Here is a 17,923-nt window from a genome sequence, read left to right as displayed (position 1 = left end):
TACTCATGTGTGTCCCTCATAGTCGATGTTCTTGTCTAATCCTTGAACAACTTCAGCATGTGCGAGTCGTCTAAAGTTGTGGTGGAGTGGCAAGTACTCCTGCCTTAATCAACGGTCTTAGATTTGAACCTTGAGTATGAATTCGTCTTTGGTAGGGAGTGTAAAGTGTTTTACACCCAATGTGGGAGGCATATGCTGATGTAGCTTTAGTGCTACAGGTTCAACTAAATTCATTATCTTGACACAACATAATTGTACGTAAAAAAAAAAGTAAAAATTTCTATTAACATTAGATTATGTATCCATGATTTTAAAAGGATGCAATGCGAAAAGTATTAAAGGATAGTTTGGTGCACTAGGCTTCTGCTATGCTCGAGGTACGAAACCTTATCTTACATTTTTACAAAAGATTATTTTCGCAGCTAGAATTCGTGACCGTAATACTACCTCAACTTGGTAGCTTCCCCGAACTTTTACAAGAAAGGAATGAAGATTATAGAGGAAATTAAGAAATCACAAAGGATGACCATATGAGTCAAGTCTCTAAATCATTTTCTCTTTTGCAAATTTTCCTTGGTTAAGAAGTTAACTTGAAACACATTTTCATGGAAAGTATTTGGTAGAGAAATTAGTAAATATTTTTTTTATCCACAACACTAGAAGTCCATTTTTCTTATTCCTTTGGAATTTGGACATAAAATAGCATGAAATTTACTGGTTCGAGATCCTTCTATCTTTTACCATACTTTCATTTGTAATAGAGTTCGAATCTTCTATCTTTTACCATACTTTCATTTGTAATAGAGTTTGAATTAGTGTCGTGTGCTCAAAATCATGTATCACTTACTTTGGAATAAATATGAAAAAATACATTGATTTGGACATACACACATGCAAACATATATTCAAGATTTGAAATTTCATCAGTTCATACACATAAAAACTGAATTCAAAGTCAAGATTTTGTCTTCATTTTGTTCGAAAGAATCCTCTTATTCTCATGACCTGGTATGGTCAATTCCCAACGAACCTCTTTTGTTTCAATGAATTTGAAGATTTATAAGTATTTAACAGATTCAAGAATATATATATATATATATATAAAATGTTAGAACAAAATTATATACTAGATTCACGTGAGTCATATTCTGAATAAATTTAGGAGAGTAATAAGATCCCGCAAAATCGAAGTATATACTCTATATAGTTAAAAAGTTAAAAATGGCAATCCTCTGGGCACGTAACGCAGCGTGCTGTTTGGGTGTAAACCTAAAATATGGTCAAAATTTTAATATTCTCTTTTAGAATTTGGAGATTAGTAAGGTGTCTTTTTAATATTCAAAATTTATAAATTTAAAAATTTAGATTCGTCTTTGGAGATCATGGCCTTTAGATGACGAAAATTTTAAATTAGTCGAGTCAATAAATTTCAATTAATAAAAAATAAATTAACAGGGCTTACGTGATAAAGCCACGACCAACAACTACACCTAATACCGGTCTAAATTCAACTTGACTGTCTTTATTTGGAAATGTCTTCTAAAAGAATTTTATGAAAAACAAAAGAAATTTTATTTGTTGCAACTCGTAAGAATAACTGAGATGGTGCAATAGGTAGTATATCTCATATGAATGGGTAGAAATTGATTTCTCATTTCAATGTCTTTTTAGTCGAGTTCATCGCATCAAATTTATCTTGTGTGGTTATATCTCTTATGTGGTTTGCAAGTTGTGGCATGGTAACATGTTTATCAAGTGCACACTCAAAGTATAGAGGTTGCGAATTTCCTTGAGATTCCAAAAAATAAAATAAATTATATGTTGCATAATTCAAATTCGCGTTACGTAGAGTTTACTTAAGGGGAAAATATTTTCTACGAGGGATTCCTCCATTTCCAATGCTCAAATCCGAAATTGTTGGTTGAGTAAATTTTTCGTTTTACTTCTAATGACATACATTTTTAGTCATAAAAACATCATGACATGCTTAGTTTCACAAGTTTTAAAGGCCTAATACATAATCAATCTCTTAAGCTTGTTCGGATATTTCATTTAGAGAGCACTCGAACTAAGTCATGTTTCAATTAAATATGCACATTAACTCCTAATAAAGTGTTCCAGACACTTTCACTTCAAATTTCAAAAAAACTTTTTGCGTGTGTTTTCATTCATCTATAACATACATAGTTAATTTTATCACATAAAATATGTCATCTCTTTTATTTACACGCATCAACCTTAGGTACAAAATACTTGATGTCTTACAACTTATTGAGCTAAATACATATAATTAAATGATATGACATATTTTATATTGTTAACTTACCTACCTATCAAACGAATGAGAACACATAAAAAAATTCAAAATTTAAACAAAAAATATCTAAATGGAACACTTTATTAAGATTTGAGGTGTTCAATTTGAACATAACTTAGTTCGAGTGTCTAAATAATCAAAGCCAATTTTTTAAAGATATTTCTTTTAATAGGTGCGGAAAATCTCTTTATTTTTTTTTACTAATCTTTATGTCCAATCAAATATGGCTATATAACTTCTCTTGTCAAACCCCTTATTCACTCTTCTCTCTCTTTTTTTTTCCTTTTAAAAATCTAATTTTTAATAATTTAATGAAATTGAATGCATTTACTCGAGTCCTCTTGTCACAACAAAATTCTTCTATTTAAATAAATGCCCTTCCAACATTATATACTCAACTCTCTCTCCTCTCTCTCTCTCTCTAACTCAACAAAGATCCAAAAAGAAAACACCATGGCAGATAAAATAGTGAAGGAAGAAAATCAACTTGTTCAATTCAAAGAAGCCATCAATTTATTTGACAAAGATGTACATGGTAATTATTAGTATAATATTAATCTTTTCTTTACATTTTTTTAGGTTTTACTCGATGCTCGATATCAACATTGAAACCTTAACATGGATATGGTAATAATGAGTACTAGTTATCTTTTTTTCCTTCCAATTTTTCATCTAATGTTTGATATCAACATTTAAACAAAATTTCTGATTAAGGGTTAAGTAATCATATTCATCCCAATTTAACTCTCGACATTTTTTTTTTGGGTCTAATTATTCCTTTTCTTTTATATAATATCTGAAATATTACATTTTATTTTTAGGCTGCATTACAATTGAAGAATTGGCAATAGTTATAAGGTCATTGGATGAAAATCCAACAGAAGAAGAACTATGTCATATGATTAGTGAAGTTGATGCTGATCATCATGATAATGGAACCATGGAATTTAATGAATTCTTGAATCTCATCACCAAGAAAATGAAGGTAAAAACTCATATTCCTAACACTTATTTAATCGCATCGGGTGTTTACACTTAATTAATTATATCAACTCACTACTAATACCAAGTGATTTAATAAGTGTGTAAATAGGCATGTCATACATGTTGGCTAGCTTGGTGCAGACACTCGATATGAGTAAATTTTTACGAAATCTTCATCTATATTTCTACTCCCTCTAGATTATGTCAAGCTAGTGGCGGAGCTAAATTTAATGAAGGAATTCTTCGTCAGAAAATTATATTGTACCAATAAAGTAACAAATAGATTTTTATAGTGGTGAAAGAGGGGTTCAAAAAATGATTTTAAGTCACAAATTTAAATTCCAAATATGATATTATTATATGTTTTTGAATTTTCTTATTAGAATTTCTGGCTTCGTTACTATGTCAAGTTAATAACTTCCAAGTGTTTTAAGGAGTCGTTTGGACATGATATTCTTTTTTTTTCAGGAGACGGATTTAGAGGAAGAACTTAAAGAAGTTTTTAAGGTGTTTGATAAAGACCAAAATGGATTTATTTCGGCTACTGATGTAAGTCGATTTTACGGTGGAGTTTCATACTTTTAATAATTATTGTCATTTTATATTCGAAAAAATATATTTTATTTATGTTCTAAAAAAGGAATTACTAGAATTTTTTTTATAAATTAATATTATTTTGTGAGTGTAGTCAATCATGTACGGCATGTACTCATATTGTTCCTTTGAAGACCAGTCAAAAAGATAAAAGGTATTTTAAATTTAAAAATAAAAGAAGTATTTGAAAATATTTTTAAAGTCGAAGTAAATTATTACTTTCATCTTTGAATTATTGCCTAACCTCAAAAACACCCATTTACTTGACCAAATAACTTAAATACACATTTGATCTTGTAACATGAGTGAAATACACTCTTAAATTTTCGTCAAGTTTAGAGATGTTTACAACACTTTTCTCGACTTTTTATTAAGAGTCACATGCTCCTACAAGTGTTTAAGACCACTTGCTATGTCATGTGACAGATCGGTGTGTATTTCAGTTTAATTAGTCAAGTAGAAGAGTGCTTTAAGAATGTCAATAGTCCAGAAACGAAATTTATAATTTACGTCAAATTTAAAGGTGTTGAATTAGTGGTAAAAATATTTTAATTAGATTACCAATGAATATAATTATTAAACTAGTTAAGGGAAAGGTGAGGGGGAACACATGTTAAAAATTTTCTGCATTATTATTTAAATATTCTTTTTTTAACAGTTGTTTCAAATCCTAGATAATTATTAGGTTATTATCATTAGGTTATTATTAACTTTGAAACCAATCTGTCAATGCAATGAATTTTTCCACAGTTCACACTGAACAATGCACTTGCACCTTTTGACTTTTTGCTTATTATCTTATTAAAGAATCATAGTGGAACATATAAGATCTCTCTACTTTTAATCAAAAATCTCGAATTCTCTAATTTTAAAAATCGTACATATATAATTCTTGTATAATTACCTTTCCAGACAACATTAAATCAGATCCAATGTTTACTCAATCTTATAGATAAAATAATAAATTATCGTCTAATGTTTTCAATAATTTATAAAATTTTAGATCGTGATGATATTATGTTTTCTTACAAAGCCTTCAACTTGTTCAAAAAGGGGTCTCTTTATACTATGATTTAAAATATCTATTTTAAGTTGTGAGAGAAATAAAAAGAGCATCATTATTTACTAACTAGTCATTTCTAAAAGAGACAATTGATGAAAGTTTCAGCCCTGAAAATGGAGAAACTCATTATAGAGAACACTTCCTCTTTTTAGTGAACTTGTGCATGATTTGAATTTGAATCAATCGAATCAACAATTATATCAAAAGTAATATTCCACACATTAACGATATATAAATATTTATATTTTCATTTCATTTATCATAAGTAAGATATTGATAATTTACTATTAGTGCATTTTTAAAAAACTTTATCCATGTATATAACTTAAACTTGTTATAATATTTTTCGATTCTATTGCAGTTGAGGCACGTGATGATTAACTTAGGGGAGAAATTAACAGAAGAAGAAGCTGAACAGATGATTAGAGAAGCAGATTTGGATGGAGATGGTCAAGTCAACTTTGATGAATTTGTTAAAATGATGATCAAACTTTAATAGATAATTAAAAATATTTATTTATATTTTAGTTCTATTTATTAAGAAATTTTTATTATTTGTTAAAACAGTATCAATGTTATATAGCCAAGGAATTAATTGTAGGATTATTTGACTATTTAGACTCTGAAAATTGTAATCAAACGAGCCCTTAGTCTATATGTAATGTTTTTTTTTATCGGTGTTCAGTATATTAATTCATTTCGGGGTTTAACCTATTTAAATATGTGTGAAACAATGAAGCTTCTATTTTACGAGTAAATAACTCCCTTATGGGGTGGGGGGGAATTAACAAATAATTAAATATGCTACTATCATTATAGAGTACTTATTAATGTATTTTATGATGGTATTACTACCTATGATGAAAGTATCATAATGATTATGATATAAAATAAAAGCAAGAAGGAAAGTACGATTATCAAATCCACATTTTCTTTTAAATATATATGATATTTCTTGATGACTTTTTGAATTATATGTTAAATAAAGTTATTGATTTTTTTTTTCTTTGAGTAGGTTATAGCCTATTTCCCCCCCATATAAACTATCAATTAGTCGTTAACTAATATATTAGTTTATTCCTAATGACACACCAAAATAAATAACAATGTAATTAGTCATGAACTTAATACTAATAATAAAAAAAGAGAATAATGTATAGTTGTCACGTCTAAGTTTGATGACTCCAAAAGAGAATTTAATTATCATTACTTAAGTCAATTATATGAATTATCATTGCTTAAGTTATCTATTATTTGTTGTTAATATTCTTAAGATGACTTTTTCATTATTATATATATATTTTTTTTCAAATCAGCTTTAATATATTTTACTTGAGCCTAGGTTCTATTTGAAACGGTCTTGAAAGTAATGAAATTACAAATATGTTATTATTGTGGTATAATATAAGAAAATAAATTCAAAGGCACGTTCATAAATTTGTTGACAAACATGTTCCTATTCTCAAGAAAATAAATAGATTTTGTAATGGGTCGAGTCTTTTTACTTCCTATGACTTAAGGTTTGTGTATATGACTTTTGACTACAAAATACCTTCATCCCCACTCCCAAAAAAAAAAGAAATGATTTACGTCCTTTTAGTGTCACATTCTCTTTCATATGTTTATTTATATATTTTAATTTGAACTTTCTGACAAAGAGAATTTAATCGAACCATGTTGAAGGGTTGTTCTTAGTTGGGTGAGATCGGAGACCGTTGGACTATCAACCTCGGTCAATTGCGCTTCGTGGATAAGTCATGGGCTAGACACGTGGAAATCATAGGGATCAAAATGAATTAAATAGACTGAAACCTTCATTAAGTGAAAACTAAGTTATGCTTTCATCTATTCAAAAGAATGAAATGTACTCTCCAACTTGTGGCCTATATAGTCCAATCCCAGAAACCTTGGAAACTCATTTTAATGAAATCAACTACCTGTAATATAGGTGTGTGCATAACTATAGAAATGTTGTGTGTAGCAGCACCATTGCCATATGACCAGGAGGTTACAAGTCCGAGCTGTGGAAACAGTCTCTTGCAGCTGCGTTGAATAAACCGTTGTAGTTGGACCCTCCACGCGTAGCAGGAGCTTAGTGCACCGGGGATGTTTAGCCCCATAAGGCCTCACTACTATTATTGTCTTTTGGAGAGTAATGTCAAAATAAATCTTCAGACACATGCTGGGATTTTTCTACCCAAACATGCTGTAATTCACTTTCTCAATGATGATACATTCAAGCAGGAACAGGTTCAGAAACTCCGCCATTATCAGCTTGATCCAAACTATCATAGTATTCCACCAAAACCTTCCAACCACCGGGGCACATAAATCCGTCTGGAGGGCTCTCCTTGGTCTTTGCAAGAGTTCGCATCTGAAAGAAAAAGAAGGCATCAATTACACCATATTTTTGTAAGGACAGCACCACAATAATTGATCTAGCATCCTAGAATGTAACAAAGTGGTCCTTTCTGGGGGTGAGATGCGGGGTAAAACCTATGTTGCTCAGATTCTCCAAAAATACTGCCGCACCTGAGTATGATCCTCCAAAATTGCACTACTTTTAGAGGATCCGACACGTACCTGCCAACACTTTTAAAGAGACCAAGCATCGCTTGGATTCTCCAAAAATATTGCTGCATATTTGTCAGATCCTCCAAAAATACACCACTTTTGGAGGACATGACAACTCACCAACATAGTTGTAAAACACAGCAAGCCAATAGAGAGATAGAAACCTTGGTGCCTGAAATGAAGATAAAATCTTGAGGCCTAGATGGGTCAAAGAAAGCCATTCCATTCTTAGTCTTGTCATATGCAGCCACCTACAAGAAAATTTAGTATTGTTAAGAGTTTGGAAATAAAAAAGGAAAGACATATTGCACTTTAACCAGGGTTAATTTGTTGCCATACCTTGAAAGGCAATATATTAAGCCGTTCTAGTCCCGGAGCCATACTGAGGACCTTCTTGCCATGATCTGCATCATACAGATCTCTCTTCTCCAGTGGATGACTCATTCCAGCTGGATCTCGTCCCACGATATAAAAGTTGGCACCTGCATTGATGCGAGCCTTTGCATGCCATTGCACCTCAGTTGGACCAGCATAGTGCATGGGAGATGGGAATATAGATAACACAGTTGTCTCGGGATCAAGCACCCCATCTTCAAGAACCTGACAAGAATCCAGTCGTGTATAGGAGTGGGAAAGCAATACCATGCCGATACATGGCCAAATTGATGAGGCAAATCAAATTTTATGTGGGATTTCAGCCACAAAATGAATAAAAGAAACTGAAACCTTTTCTACATCTTTGAGAAGGATTTTTTAAAAAAACGCTTAAAGAAGCAAAAAGATATCAACAAGGACTTTGAGAAAAAAGGATTGCAGGAGCTTGGCTGTTAAATGAGGAACATGATCAAGTAGTGTAGAGTACGAGTGCTTTATTTTATTGCCAAAAATAGAAAATGTCAGGTAACCAAATGCACAAACCTTCTCATGTTGCTTCATTCTCCAATGAAGTGGAACATCGTCTTCCTTTGTGTAACCTCCAAGAGGATGAAGCAAAAGGACGGGATTCTTATATCCCATCTCGAGAAGTCGCCGACGTGTGTCAGTCATCAATAATGCATGGCCATTATGCACAGGATTTCTCAGTTGAAAAGCAAAAACTGCATCTGCATTACGCCTTGTAAATTCATCCCGAAGTTCAGAAGGTGAAAGCCGGAAGCTGTCAAGACCATCATGGTACTTGACTGGTTCTATAACCTTCAAATCACCACCAATAAGCCAGTTTCCAGAATGAGTTATAGCTTCATCCACGTAAGGAAGACCTGGGGCTGTGGTGCCCCAAGTTCTTGCTATCCGTTCTTCTTTGTTATGCTTGTAGATCTCGATACTACAATTACCAAATTAACAGGGAAAGAAGCTAGATGAGAAGGTATAAATAGTCATAATAAAGAAAAAATAGTTTAGTTAGATGCTTAAAAATTATAAAAGAACAACAAAGAAATTAAAACTTCGTAAGAATTGGTCGGGTTGGGCTATGACCCACTTTTTAGCCCAATCCATCAACCCAAGTCATTTTTGGGCATGTCATTAACTCCACCAATTTTGACTCCAACTAGCCCATTTGACACCCCTACTGATAGACAGGTAATAAACATGACCAAAGTTTAGTAAAAGGAGAAAAAAGGGGTGAATGGATGGCTAAACAACCAATGCAGAATATTAGTTTGATCAATGTCTAGATATATTCCAAACTGTAAAAAGCATCCGTTGAGTAAATCGAAGATTAGTTATCAAATTATTTGAGCAATTTGAGTCACTACATGAACAAAGAAGATCACTAATATTGGACAAACGAAAAATATTATATATAGAGATTCCACCTATTTATCAAATTATTTGAGGCTCACTTATAATTTGCAAAAGAAATCTGAACAGATGAAGAGTAAATATCAGTGTCTTCCAGCTTACTGCTAAAGTTGACTGTAAGCTGGTATTTGTTTAGTAGAGGAAGATTTGCTATAGAAGGAATGACCAACATGTTAATCTTACTAAAAGCAAATGGAAACCAACCAAAACCTTAATTCGATGTACAAAGTTGAAGCAAGTGATGACTTTTGCATCCTAAACCAGTAGAAACTAATCAAACCTTCTGCCTTCTTATGAGCAACTCCAGAACTTCAACTCAAACATTTAGTGAGCCAGTCAGTTATAACATTTTCTTAACATAAGGAGTATGAAATCTAATAAGACACTGATTCTTTTGGAGATATCTTGAGAACGAATGTTCTTTTAAAATTCATAATTGTAGCTGACATAAAGGAACAAGTTTTCTCCTATGCTACTATTCATGCTAATGTTATGGGGGCAACTAAAGCACAACACTTAATCACGTTTAATTTATTTTTACTCTTTAGACAGGGATGCTTGTTTAAATAAGTCAATTTCACATGGTAAACTACTGTGATATCATGTAGAAGAATTTTCCAGCGTAAACCTGTCTAGGAATTTATTTGTGAAAATTGAAAAAAGCAAAGAAATGCATCAAACAGGGGAAGAGCAACGACGCATACAAACTAACATATTCTTAATGGTTATACTTACCATCGTGATTGAAAAATAGAAAATGGTTATAAAAATCATAATATTTAACACCAACATGGTTATGAATAACTTCAGATTTCTTTTACAGTAAAAAGAAACGTTCTAAGATGACAGAACTACCTCAAAAACAGTACTGCTTACTACAAACTGTTGCTCTTTTCCTACTTCATAAAAAAAACTTGCTTTTTTCCTTGAGTACCATTCTGCCATAAAAATTTGAACTTTTCTAACAACCCAATGTCACCCTAAGTCTCATTTACAACCGTAAGCACTAGGCATCAAAACTCCCACTTTCCTTTTGGAATAACTCCCATTTTCATTCAAAACACATACTCTTACCACTTACCAAAGCAAACCATTAAAAAAACATACTTTAAGCAAAAATATCTACAGATAATGTAGTTTAATATTTCCCTGTGAGCTCACATGTGTCAACATTGACAAGATTCACATTTCTTTGCATATAGTGAACTAAAACATTAGAGTAACAGTCACAATCAATGTTGAAAGTAACAGTTCAATGGATTCAAATTCTTTTTGCATATAACCGGGCTACGCATACATAGTGGAGCCACGTGTATTCAAGGGATGTCAATCTTCCTCGAAAAATTATATTTTGTAGCTAGGTGAAAAGTTATTTTTTATGTATTTATATAATATCACATTTTGACACCCCTAAGTGAAAAATCCTCGCTCCGCCACTGGTACCTACTATAAGTGTTTTTGCATTTGCTGCTTAACGTAGTAACAGTTGTATGCAAATAGAAATAATAAAAAATTAACGAGTTAATGGTCAAAATCACACCTAAAATATCACTTTTTTTTACAAGTTTCATACCTCAACTGTCTATTTTTCTCTTTACCTACCTAAACTATCACTTCCTTCGTATTAAAACACACCTCCATAGTGAGCTTGTAGGCCAAACTCAACATCTAGCTGTATTTTAATACAAAGGGAGTGATAATTGAAGTATAAAACTCGTGATAAACTATCACTTCCTTTGTATTAAAACACATGTCGATACTGAATTGGCCAAAAATTTGTTCCCAATCGAAAACAGGCCTCCATAGGCTAACTTAAGGGAGTGTATGAAACTCGCAAAAAGATGATAGTTTAAATACTTAAATAGAACAACGGATAATTGAGCTATGAAACTCGCTAAAGATGTGTTTTTTTTAGCATTAATTCAAAATCAAAAAATGATTTGAAGAAAGAAAGAAATTTCCCTTACTCGGTTAAAATGGCAATGGGGTTATTTCCATCAACAACAAGGGCAACACTACTCGACCCATCAATTTGATTCTTCTGAGAATCATCAATGGCGAGCACAATCGGAACCGACATGTTAACAACTGATCCATCTTCAAGACGAATCGAATTAAAATGAAGAGTTTGAAGAAACTCAGATTCTCTCATGAACCCTTTCAATGGGCTAGCCCATCCTTCACTTAACACATGAACCCATTCAACATCAATCTTCGTAAGCTTGATTTTGGGCAAATTCAAAGCTTCTTTTCTCTTCAAATCTCTTTGTGATTCATCAACGAAGAGCTCAACAAGCTTGCCACCGTCGGGTTCGATCAACAACCCGGAATGGATTCGGGTCTGCGACATGATTGACCCGGTTCTTATTGGGTCTGCAACTGTATCAGAAAGGAAGATTGAGAGGTAAGAAGAAATGGATTTTGGGTAAAGATTGAATTTTTGTTTAAGAATTTTGAGTGAAAGAGATCTTATGGTGAACAAAAATAACAACATAGTTAAGTGTAACTACTCCCAACCGTACCAATTTATGTGGCAATTTTCATTTTTTAAGCGTCAAACAATTTAAGTTTAATCAGAAATTTGTGCATGAAATATTCATCTTTTTTTTTTAAAATCAAAGATAAACTTATTTAAACCTCGAAATCCAAAAAATATCACATAAAATGAAACGAAGGGAGTACTAATTACACATGTCGGATCTAGAAAAAGTAGAATATAGCATATCTTTCCTATTTTGTGGATTGTGGAGATAGAGATACAATAGGAAAATAATACTTCTTTCATTCCAATTTATTTGTCTTATTTCTTTTCAATTAGTATTTTCAAAGAAATCAAAAAGTTAGCTACCAAATTTAAAGAACATTTTAGTACATTTCCCTTTCTTTTATTAATTTAAAATCATGTTTTGTGAAATAAAAAGGCAAATGTACTAAATAGACTGAAATATGAGTGATTCTAAATGAAACCTTCAAACAACAATAATACCTAGTATAATTCTGAATTTGAGGAGGGTGGTGCATACGCAACCTCGTCCTTACCTTAAAATTGTAGAGAGATTATTTTCGAGAAAGTCTCAACTCAAGTAAAGCATATAAAAAACAAGTATGTAAAGCAAATACAGTAGTGAAGAAGCCATACTAAAAAATAAGGAGAAGAGAATAGTAGCAGCAACAAATAATATGATAATTGAAGCCAAGGCGGTGAATGAAAACAAATGGTGTCTAACTTATGCTTTCATCTATTCAAAAGAATGAAATACATATAGTGTACCCTCCAACCTCTACTACATAGTCCATCCATCCTGAACTTGGAAACTCAATTTTCATGAATGCAAGTACCTATTATATAGGTGCATCACAAATGTGTGGATGAATTTAGCACTATAATTTACAAGATGGAGAAACTTTTTCCTCAACCTATACCGTGCTTCACTATTATTATTTGTCTTTTGGAGAGTAATGTCAAAAATAATCTTCAGAAACCACATACTGGGGAGAAAAAAAGTTAATTTTTCTACCCCAAATATGTTGTAATTCACTTTCTCAAAGATGATACATTCAAGAAGGCACAGGTTCAGCAACTCTGCCATTTTCAGCTGCAGCCAAACTATCATAGTATTCCACCAAAACCTTCCAACCACCTGGGCACATAAATCCATCCGGAGGGTTTTCGTTGTTCTTTGCAAGCGTTCGCATCTGGAGGAAAAAAGAAGAAAACATTAATTGTGTGATATTGATCGCCGGGACAGCAGCAGAATAATCAATCTAGCATCGTATAATGTAATGAAGTGGTCCTTTCCGAGGATTGGGAGTGGAGTGGGATTGGGGGTGCAACGGGGTAAACCTTATGTTGCTCAGATTCTCCAACAGTACTGCCGCACCAGTGTTGGATCCGAGCAACATAAGGTATAACACTGAAAGCCAATGGAGAGATAGAAACCTTGGTGCCTGAAATGAAGATAAAATCTTGAGGTCTAGAGGGGTCAAAGAAAGCCATTCCATTCTTAGTCTTGTCATATGCAGCCACCTACAAGAAAATTCGGTATTCGCATTAGAGTTTGAAAATAAAAGGCAAAGACGTGTTGCACGTTAACCATGGCTAATTTGTTGCCATACCCTGAAAGGTAAGATATTCAGCCGTTCTAGTCCCGGAGCCATACTGAGGACTTTCTTGCCATGATCTGCATCATACAGATCTCTCTTCTCCAGAGGATGACTCATTCCAGCTGGGTCTCGTCCCACAATATAAAAGTTAGCGCCTGCATTGATGCGAGCCTTTGCATGCCATTGCACCTCGGTTGGACCAGCATAGTGCATGGGAGATGGGAATATAGAAACCACAGTTGTCTCTGGATCAAGCACCCCATCTTCAAGTACCTGAGAAGAGTTCCAGTCATGTATAGGAGTTAAAAAGCAACACTATGCCAAGTACATAACTCAGATTGAGAAGCTGAATCAAATTTTATCTGGAATTTCAGTGACAACAGGGATCAAATGGAACTGAGAACTTTTTTACATTCGTTAGGCAGTCATAGCACAACAACAGATACATTAAGAAGAAAACAGACGTTAGAAGGAACTTTGAGCAAAAAGGACTGTGAAAGCTTGGCCTGGTGAAGGGGAGAAAAAACCCAAGTACCATAGCGTTTCATTTGCTTTATTTACTGCCCAAAAAAGAAATACAGGCGGGTAAACAAAAGCACAAACCTTCTCATGTTGCTTCATTCTCCAATGAAGTGGAACATCATCTGCTTTTGTGTAACCTCCTAGAGGATGAAGCAAAAGGACAGGATTCTTGTATCCCATCTCGAGAAGTCGCCGACGTGTGTCAGTCATCAATAGTGCATGGCCATTATGCACAGGATTTCTCAGTTGGAAGGCAAAAACAGCATCTGCATTACGCCTTGTAAATTCATCACGAAGTTCGGCAGGTGAAAGCCGGAACCTGTCAAGACCATCATTGTACTTGACTGGATCTATAACTTTCAAATCGCCACCAATTAGCCAGTTTCCAGAATGAGTTATAGCTTCATCCACATAAGGAAGACCTGGGGCCGTGGTGCCCCAAGTTCTTGCTATCCGTTCTTCCTTGTTATGCTTGTAGATCTCGATACTACAATCACCAAATTAACGGGGAAAGACATCAGAGTTAAGAAAGACAGCAGACATATGATGTTGCTGACAAGCAGGTAGTAAACATGATAAAATTTAGTAAAAGTACAAAAAAGGGGTGAATCAGTTGCTAAACAACCAATGCAGAATATCAGTCTGATCAATATCTCTGACACATTCGAATATGTATAAAGCATTCGTTGAGTAGATCACAAATAGTTTACCCCTTTTGAGCAATTTCAGTCACTATATCAACAAAGAAGATTACTGATATTGGATTCAAGAAGTATATTTCATATAGAGATTCCACCAGTGTATCAAGTTGTTTGAGGATCTCATATACTTATGATATTGCAAAAGAATTCTGAACAGATGAAGAGGAAATATAGGCATCTTCCAGCTTATTACCAAAGTTGATTGTAAGCAATTGGAAACATCTTAATCTTTATAAAAGCAATCGGAAACCAACCAAAAACTTATTTGGATGTGCAAAGTCAAAGCACATGATGAATTGCCATCCCTAAACAAATAGAAAATAATCACGCTTCTGCCTTCTTATGAGCAATTTAAGAACTTCAACTCGAAAGTTGGTGAGCCAAATATCCCCGGAAAAACATATATGATGCTGATTCTTTTTGAGATTTTTCGAGGATGAACTTTCCATGCATCTTAAGAAAAAATCATAATTGTAACTGACAAAACAGTACGAACAAGGTTTCCCCTGTCCTACTTGTTATGCGAACATTATGGTATGGGAAGCACTAAATCACAACACTGAATCACGTTTAGTTTAACTTTAGACGGGGATGCTTGTTCAAATCAGTCAATTTCACATGGTAGACTACTGTGATATCCTATGTAAGAATTTTCCAGGGTAGACCTTTCCTCTGAAAATGTATTGGTGAGAAAAAAGACAGAAGAAATATATCAACAGGAGAATAGCAAGGAAATCGACAAACTACTACCTATCGAGACTCAAAAAAGGAAACGGTTGTAAATCTTCACATTTAACATCAACATCTTTCTGAAAACAAAGGGATACCTTTGGATTTCTTTTCCAGTTAACGAAACGTTCTAAAATAATAGAAATACCTTGAATACTGCTTACTGGAAACAATTGTTTTTTTTTTCTTGAGTACCATTACAACCATAAGTACTGGCATAAAAAAGGTCCAACTATCCTTTTAAATAAGTCCCAAAATCAATTTAAAACACATACCACTTACCAAAGCAAACCATTAAAAAAACATACTTTCAAGCAAAAATATCTACATACAGTCAACACTTGAGTTTAATATTCCATGTGAGCACACATATGTAAACATAAACAAATAAGATTCAGATTTTGTTTCATATGGTGAACTAAACCATTAAATTAATAGTCGCATCAATGTATGAAAACAACAGTTTATTGGATCTAAATTTATTTTTTTATAAAACTATGATATCTGAGCAAGCTTGCACACAACCACACACCTTGACTAATTCCACTATATCTGCTACCTCCCATCAACACAACACAGGTACAAATAACTCTATCCCCTAAGACGTAGGCATATGGGCTAGTCACATGCATACTTGTTACCTTCTATCATCAAAGATACCGGATAACTCTATCCACTAAGATTTAGACATATGAGCTAATTCCATAGGTACTTGTATCAAGTAACTTTATTCACTATAGACTTAGACAATGGGCTAATTCTATGGGTACCTACTACCTCCCAGAGCAAGTAACTTCATCCACTAAAGCTTAAACAGGCTAATTCCATAGAGATCTGCTAACCCCAACAACACAAGCAACAGTAATTCTACCCATTAGCCTGCTCACACCTCCACTAATCGTGGAATTACCTGCTACCTCCCACCAGAACATGTACTGAGTAACTCTATCCACTAAGACACATGGGATGATTCCATATGTATACACTATCTCACAACGTACCGAGTTACTCTATCCACTAAATCTTGGACAAACTAATTCCATAGGTACCTGTTGACCCCACCAGAACAAGTACAGAATAATTCTACCCACTAAGGCTCGGATAGATTTGCCTCCCCTGCTTAAATTTTGTGAAAGTTAAGAATAAAACGCAGAAATTTCTCTTACTCGCTTAGAATGGCAATGGGATTGTTTTCGTCATCAACAAGGGCAACACTGCTCGACCCACCAATTAGATTCTTCTGAGAATCATCAATGGCGAGCACAATCGGAACCGACATGTTAACAACAGACCCATCTTCAAGACGAATCGAGTTAAAATGAAGAGTTTGGAGGAACTCATCTTCTCTCATAAACCCTTTCAATGGACTAGCCCATCCTTCACTTAACACATGAACCCATTCAAGATCAATCTTCGTAAGCTTGATTTTGGGCAATTTCAAAGCATCTTCTCTCTTCAATTCTCTTTGTGATTCCTCAACGAAAAGCTCTACCAGTTTGCCTCCATCAGGTTCTATCAACAACCCGCAACGGATTCGGGTCCGGGACCCGATTGATCCGGTTCTTTTGGATTTGGAACGGCATGAAAAAGGAAGATTGAGAGGTATGGCGTAATGGGTTTTGGTTAAAGATTGAATTTTTGTTGGAGTTTTGAGGGATAGAGAGCTTGTGGCCGCCATTGGAGTTGCAGAGAGCTCTTCTTCTTCTCTCTATTTTAGGCTTAAGCTAGTAATGACTTTTAGTGGTATCCATTTTTATAGGATTCTATCAATAAAATAAATATTGGAGGGAGAATTTAGGAATAAAATAAGTATTGATTTTCCTTGGACCACTCCACTAATAATATACTATGCCATAGTAAGGAGGTGCGAGAAATTAGCAATGATATATTTAGAAAGAGTGATTTGTAGATCGAAAAACAATTAATGTTTCAGGATAGGTGGCTCGTCGAAAACATGATTTTAGATTTGGATAGATGATTAGTTGATAGATTAACGTTTTCTCTACTTTTAGTGATAGAGATTCTAGAATGGGTGGTTGTTATATCACAATAATAAAAATAAAATTATTCGGATCAAATTTATGTTAATTTTATTAGATGCTCGCATATTTTGTTACGTTAGCTTCAAAAGGATAAATTCCGTTGAAATAGATAAAGTTATGTGAAGTTCATAATTGCACTAAGTGGTGGATGCGGCTCGTTAAAGCACTTCTTCGACAGAAACTCATTTAAAGATATACATTAGAATATTGGAATCTCGACATATGACACGATATTTCTATTATTACCTATGGATATGATTCTAGCCTCGAGCACCTATCTATTTTCTTATCAGTATTATTACTCCCTCCGTCCCTTTTTAGTTGTCCACTTTAGAAATGACACACAGATTAAGGCAACAATGATTAGCACAGTGAAGTTACAATTTTACCCTTATGACAACTTTTCACTTCAAAATTACAACCACTTATTTGAATTAAAGTGAAATAAATTGGAGGGAAACAACATACACTTTTACAATTTTCAAGAAGT

General features: G+C 33.6%; 2 protein-coding genes across 4 annotated transcripts; one reads left to right on the top strand and one right to left on the bottom strand.

Moving 5' to 3' along the window:
- The first annotated feature begins 2,727 nt into the window (after positions 1-2,727).
- Positions 2,728-5,566, top strand: LOC125859646 (uncharacterized). Its single transcript, XM_049539435.1, has 4 exons — positions 2,728-2,852; positions 3,139-3,302; positions 3,770-3,850; positions 5,320-5,566. The coding sequence occupies exons 1-4, from the start codon at positions 2,771-2,773 to the stop codon at positions 5,452-5,454; spliced, it is 462 nt and encodes a 153-aa protein (XP_049395392.1). The 5' UTR covers positions 2,728-2,770; the 3' UTR covers positions 5,455-5,566.
- A 1,198-nt stretch (positions 5,567-6,764) lies between these two features.
- On the bottom strand, positions 6,765-17,151 carry LOC125857820 (ATP sulfurylase 1, chloroplastic). 3 transcript variants are annotated; one of them, XM_049537468.1, is made up of 5 exons: positions 11,303-11,791; positions 8,451-8,856; positions 7,872-8,132; positions 7,697-7,783; positions 6,765-7,332 (listed from the first exon to the last, which is right to left on the bottom strand). In XM_049537468.1, exons 1-5 carry the CDS (start codon positions 11,683-11,685, stop codon positions 7,195-7,197), a joined length of 1,275 nt encoding a protein of 424 aa, XP_049393425.1. In that variant the 5' UTR covers positions 11,686-11,791; the 3' UTR covers positions 6,765-7,194. The 3 variants fall into 3 exon arrangements, with proteins under 3 accessions (XP_049393425.1, XP_049393424.1, XP_049393422.1); XM_049537467.1 differs by lacking the exons at positions 7,697-7,783; positions 7,872-8,132; positions 8,451-8,856; positions 11,303-11,791 and adding exons at positions 13,276-13,362; positions 13,452-13,712; positions 14,043-14,448; positions 16,558-17,151 and having other exon boundaries at positions 7,060-7,332; XM_049537465.1 differs by lacking the exons at positions 6,765-7,332; positions 7,697-7,783; positions 7,872-8,132; positions 8,451-8,856; positions 11,303-11,791 and adding exons at positions 12,552-13,031; positions 13,276-13,362; positions 13,452-13,712; positions 14,043-14,448; positions 16,558-17,151.
- Positions 17,152-17,923: the final 772 nt, after the last annotated feature.

Source organism: Solanum stenotomum, chromosome 3 (assembly GCF_019186545.1).
Source record: "Solanum stenotomum isolate F172 chromosome 3, ASM1918654v1, whole genome shotgun sequence".
In the NCBI taxonomy this organism is placed as follows: Eukaryota; Viridiplantae; Streptophyta; class Magnoliopsida; order Solanales; family Solanaceae; genus Solanum; species Solanum stenotomum.
Note: the sequence above shows the minus strand (reverse complement) of the source record. Positions and strands in the feature narration are given on the sequence as shown.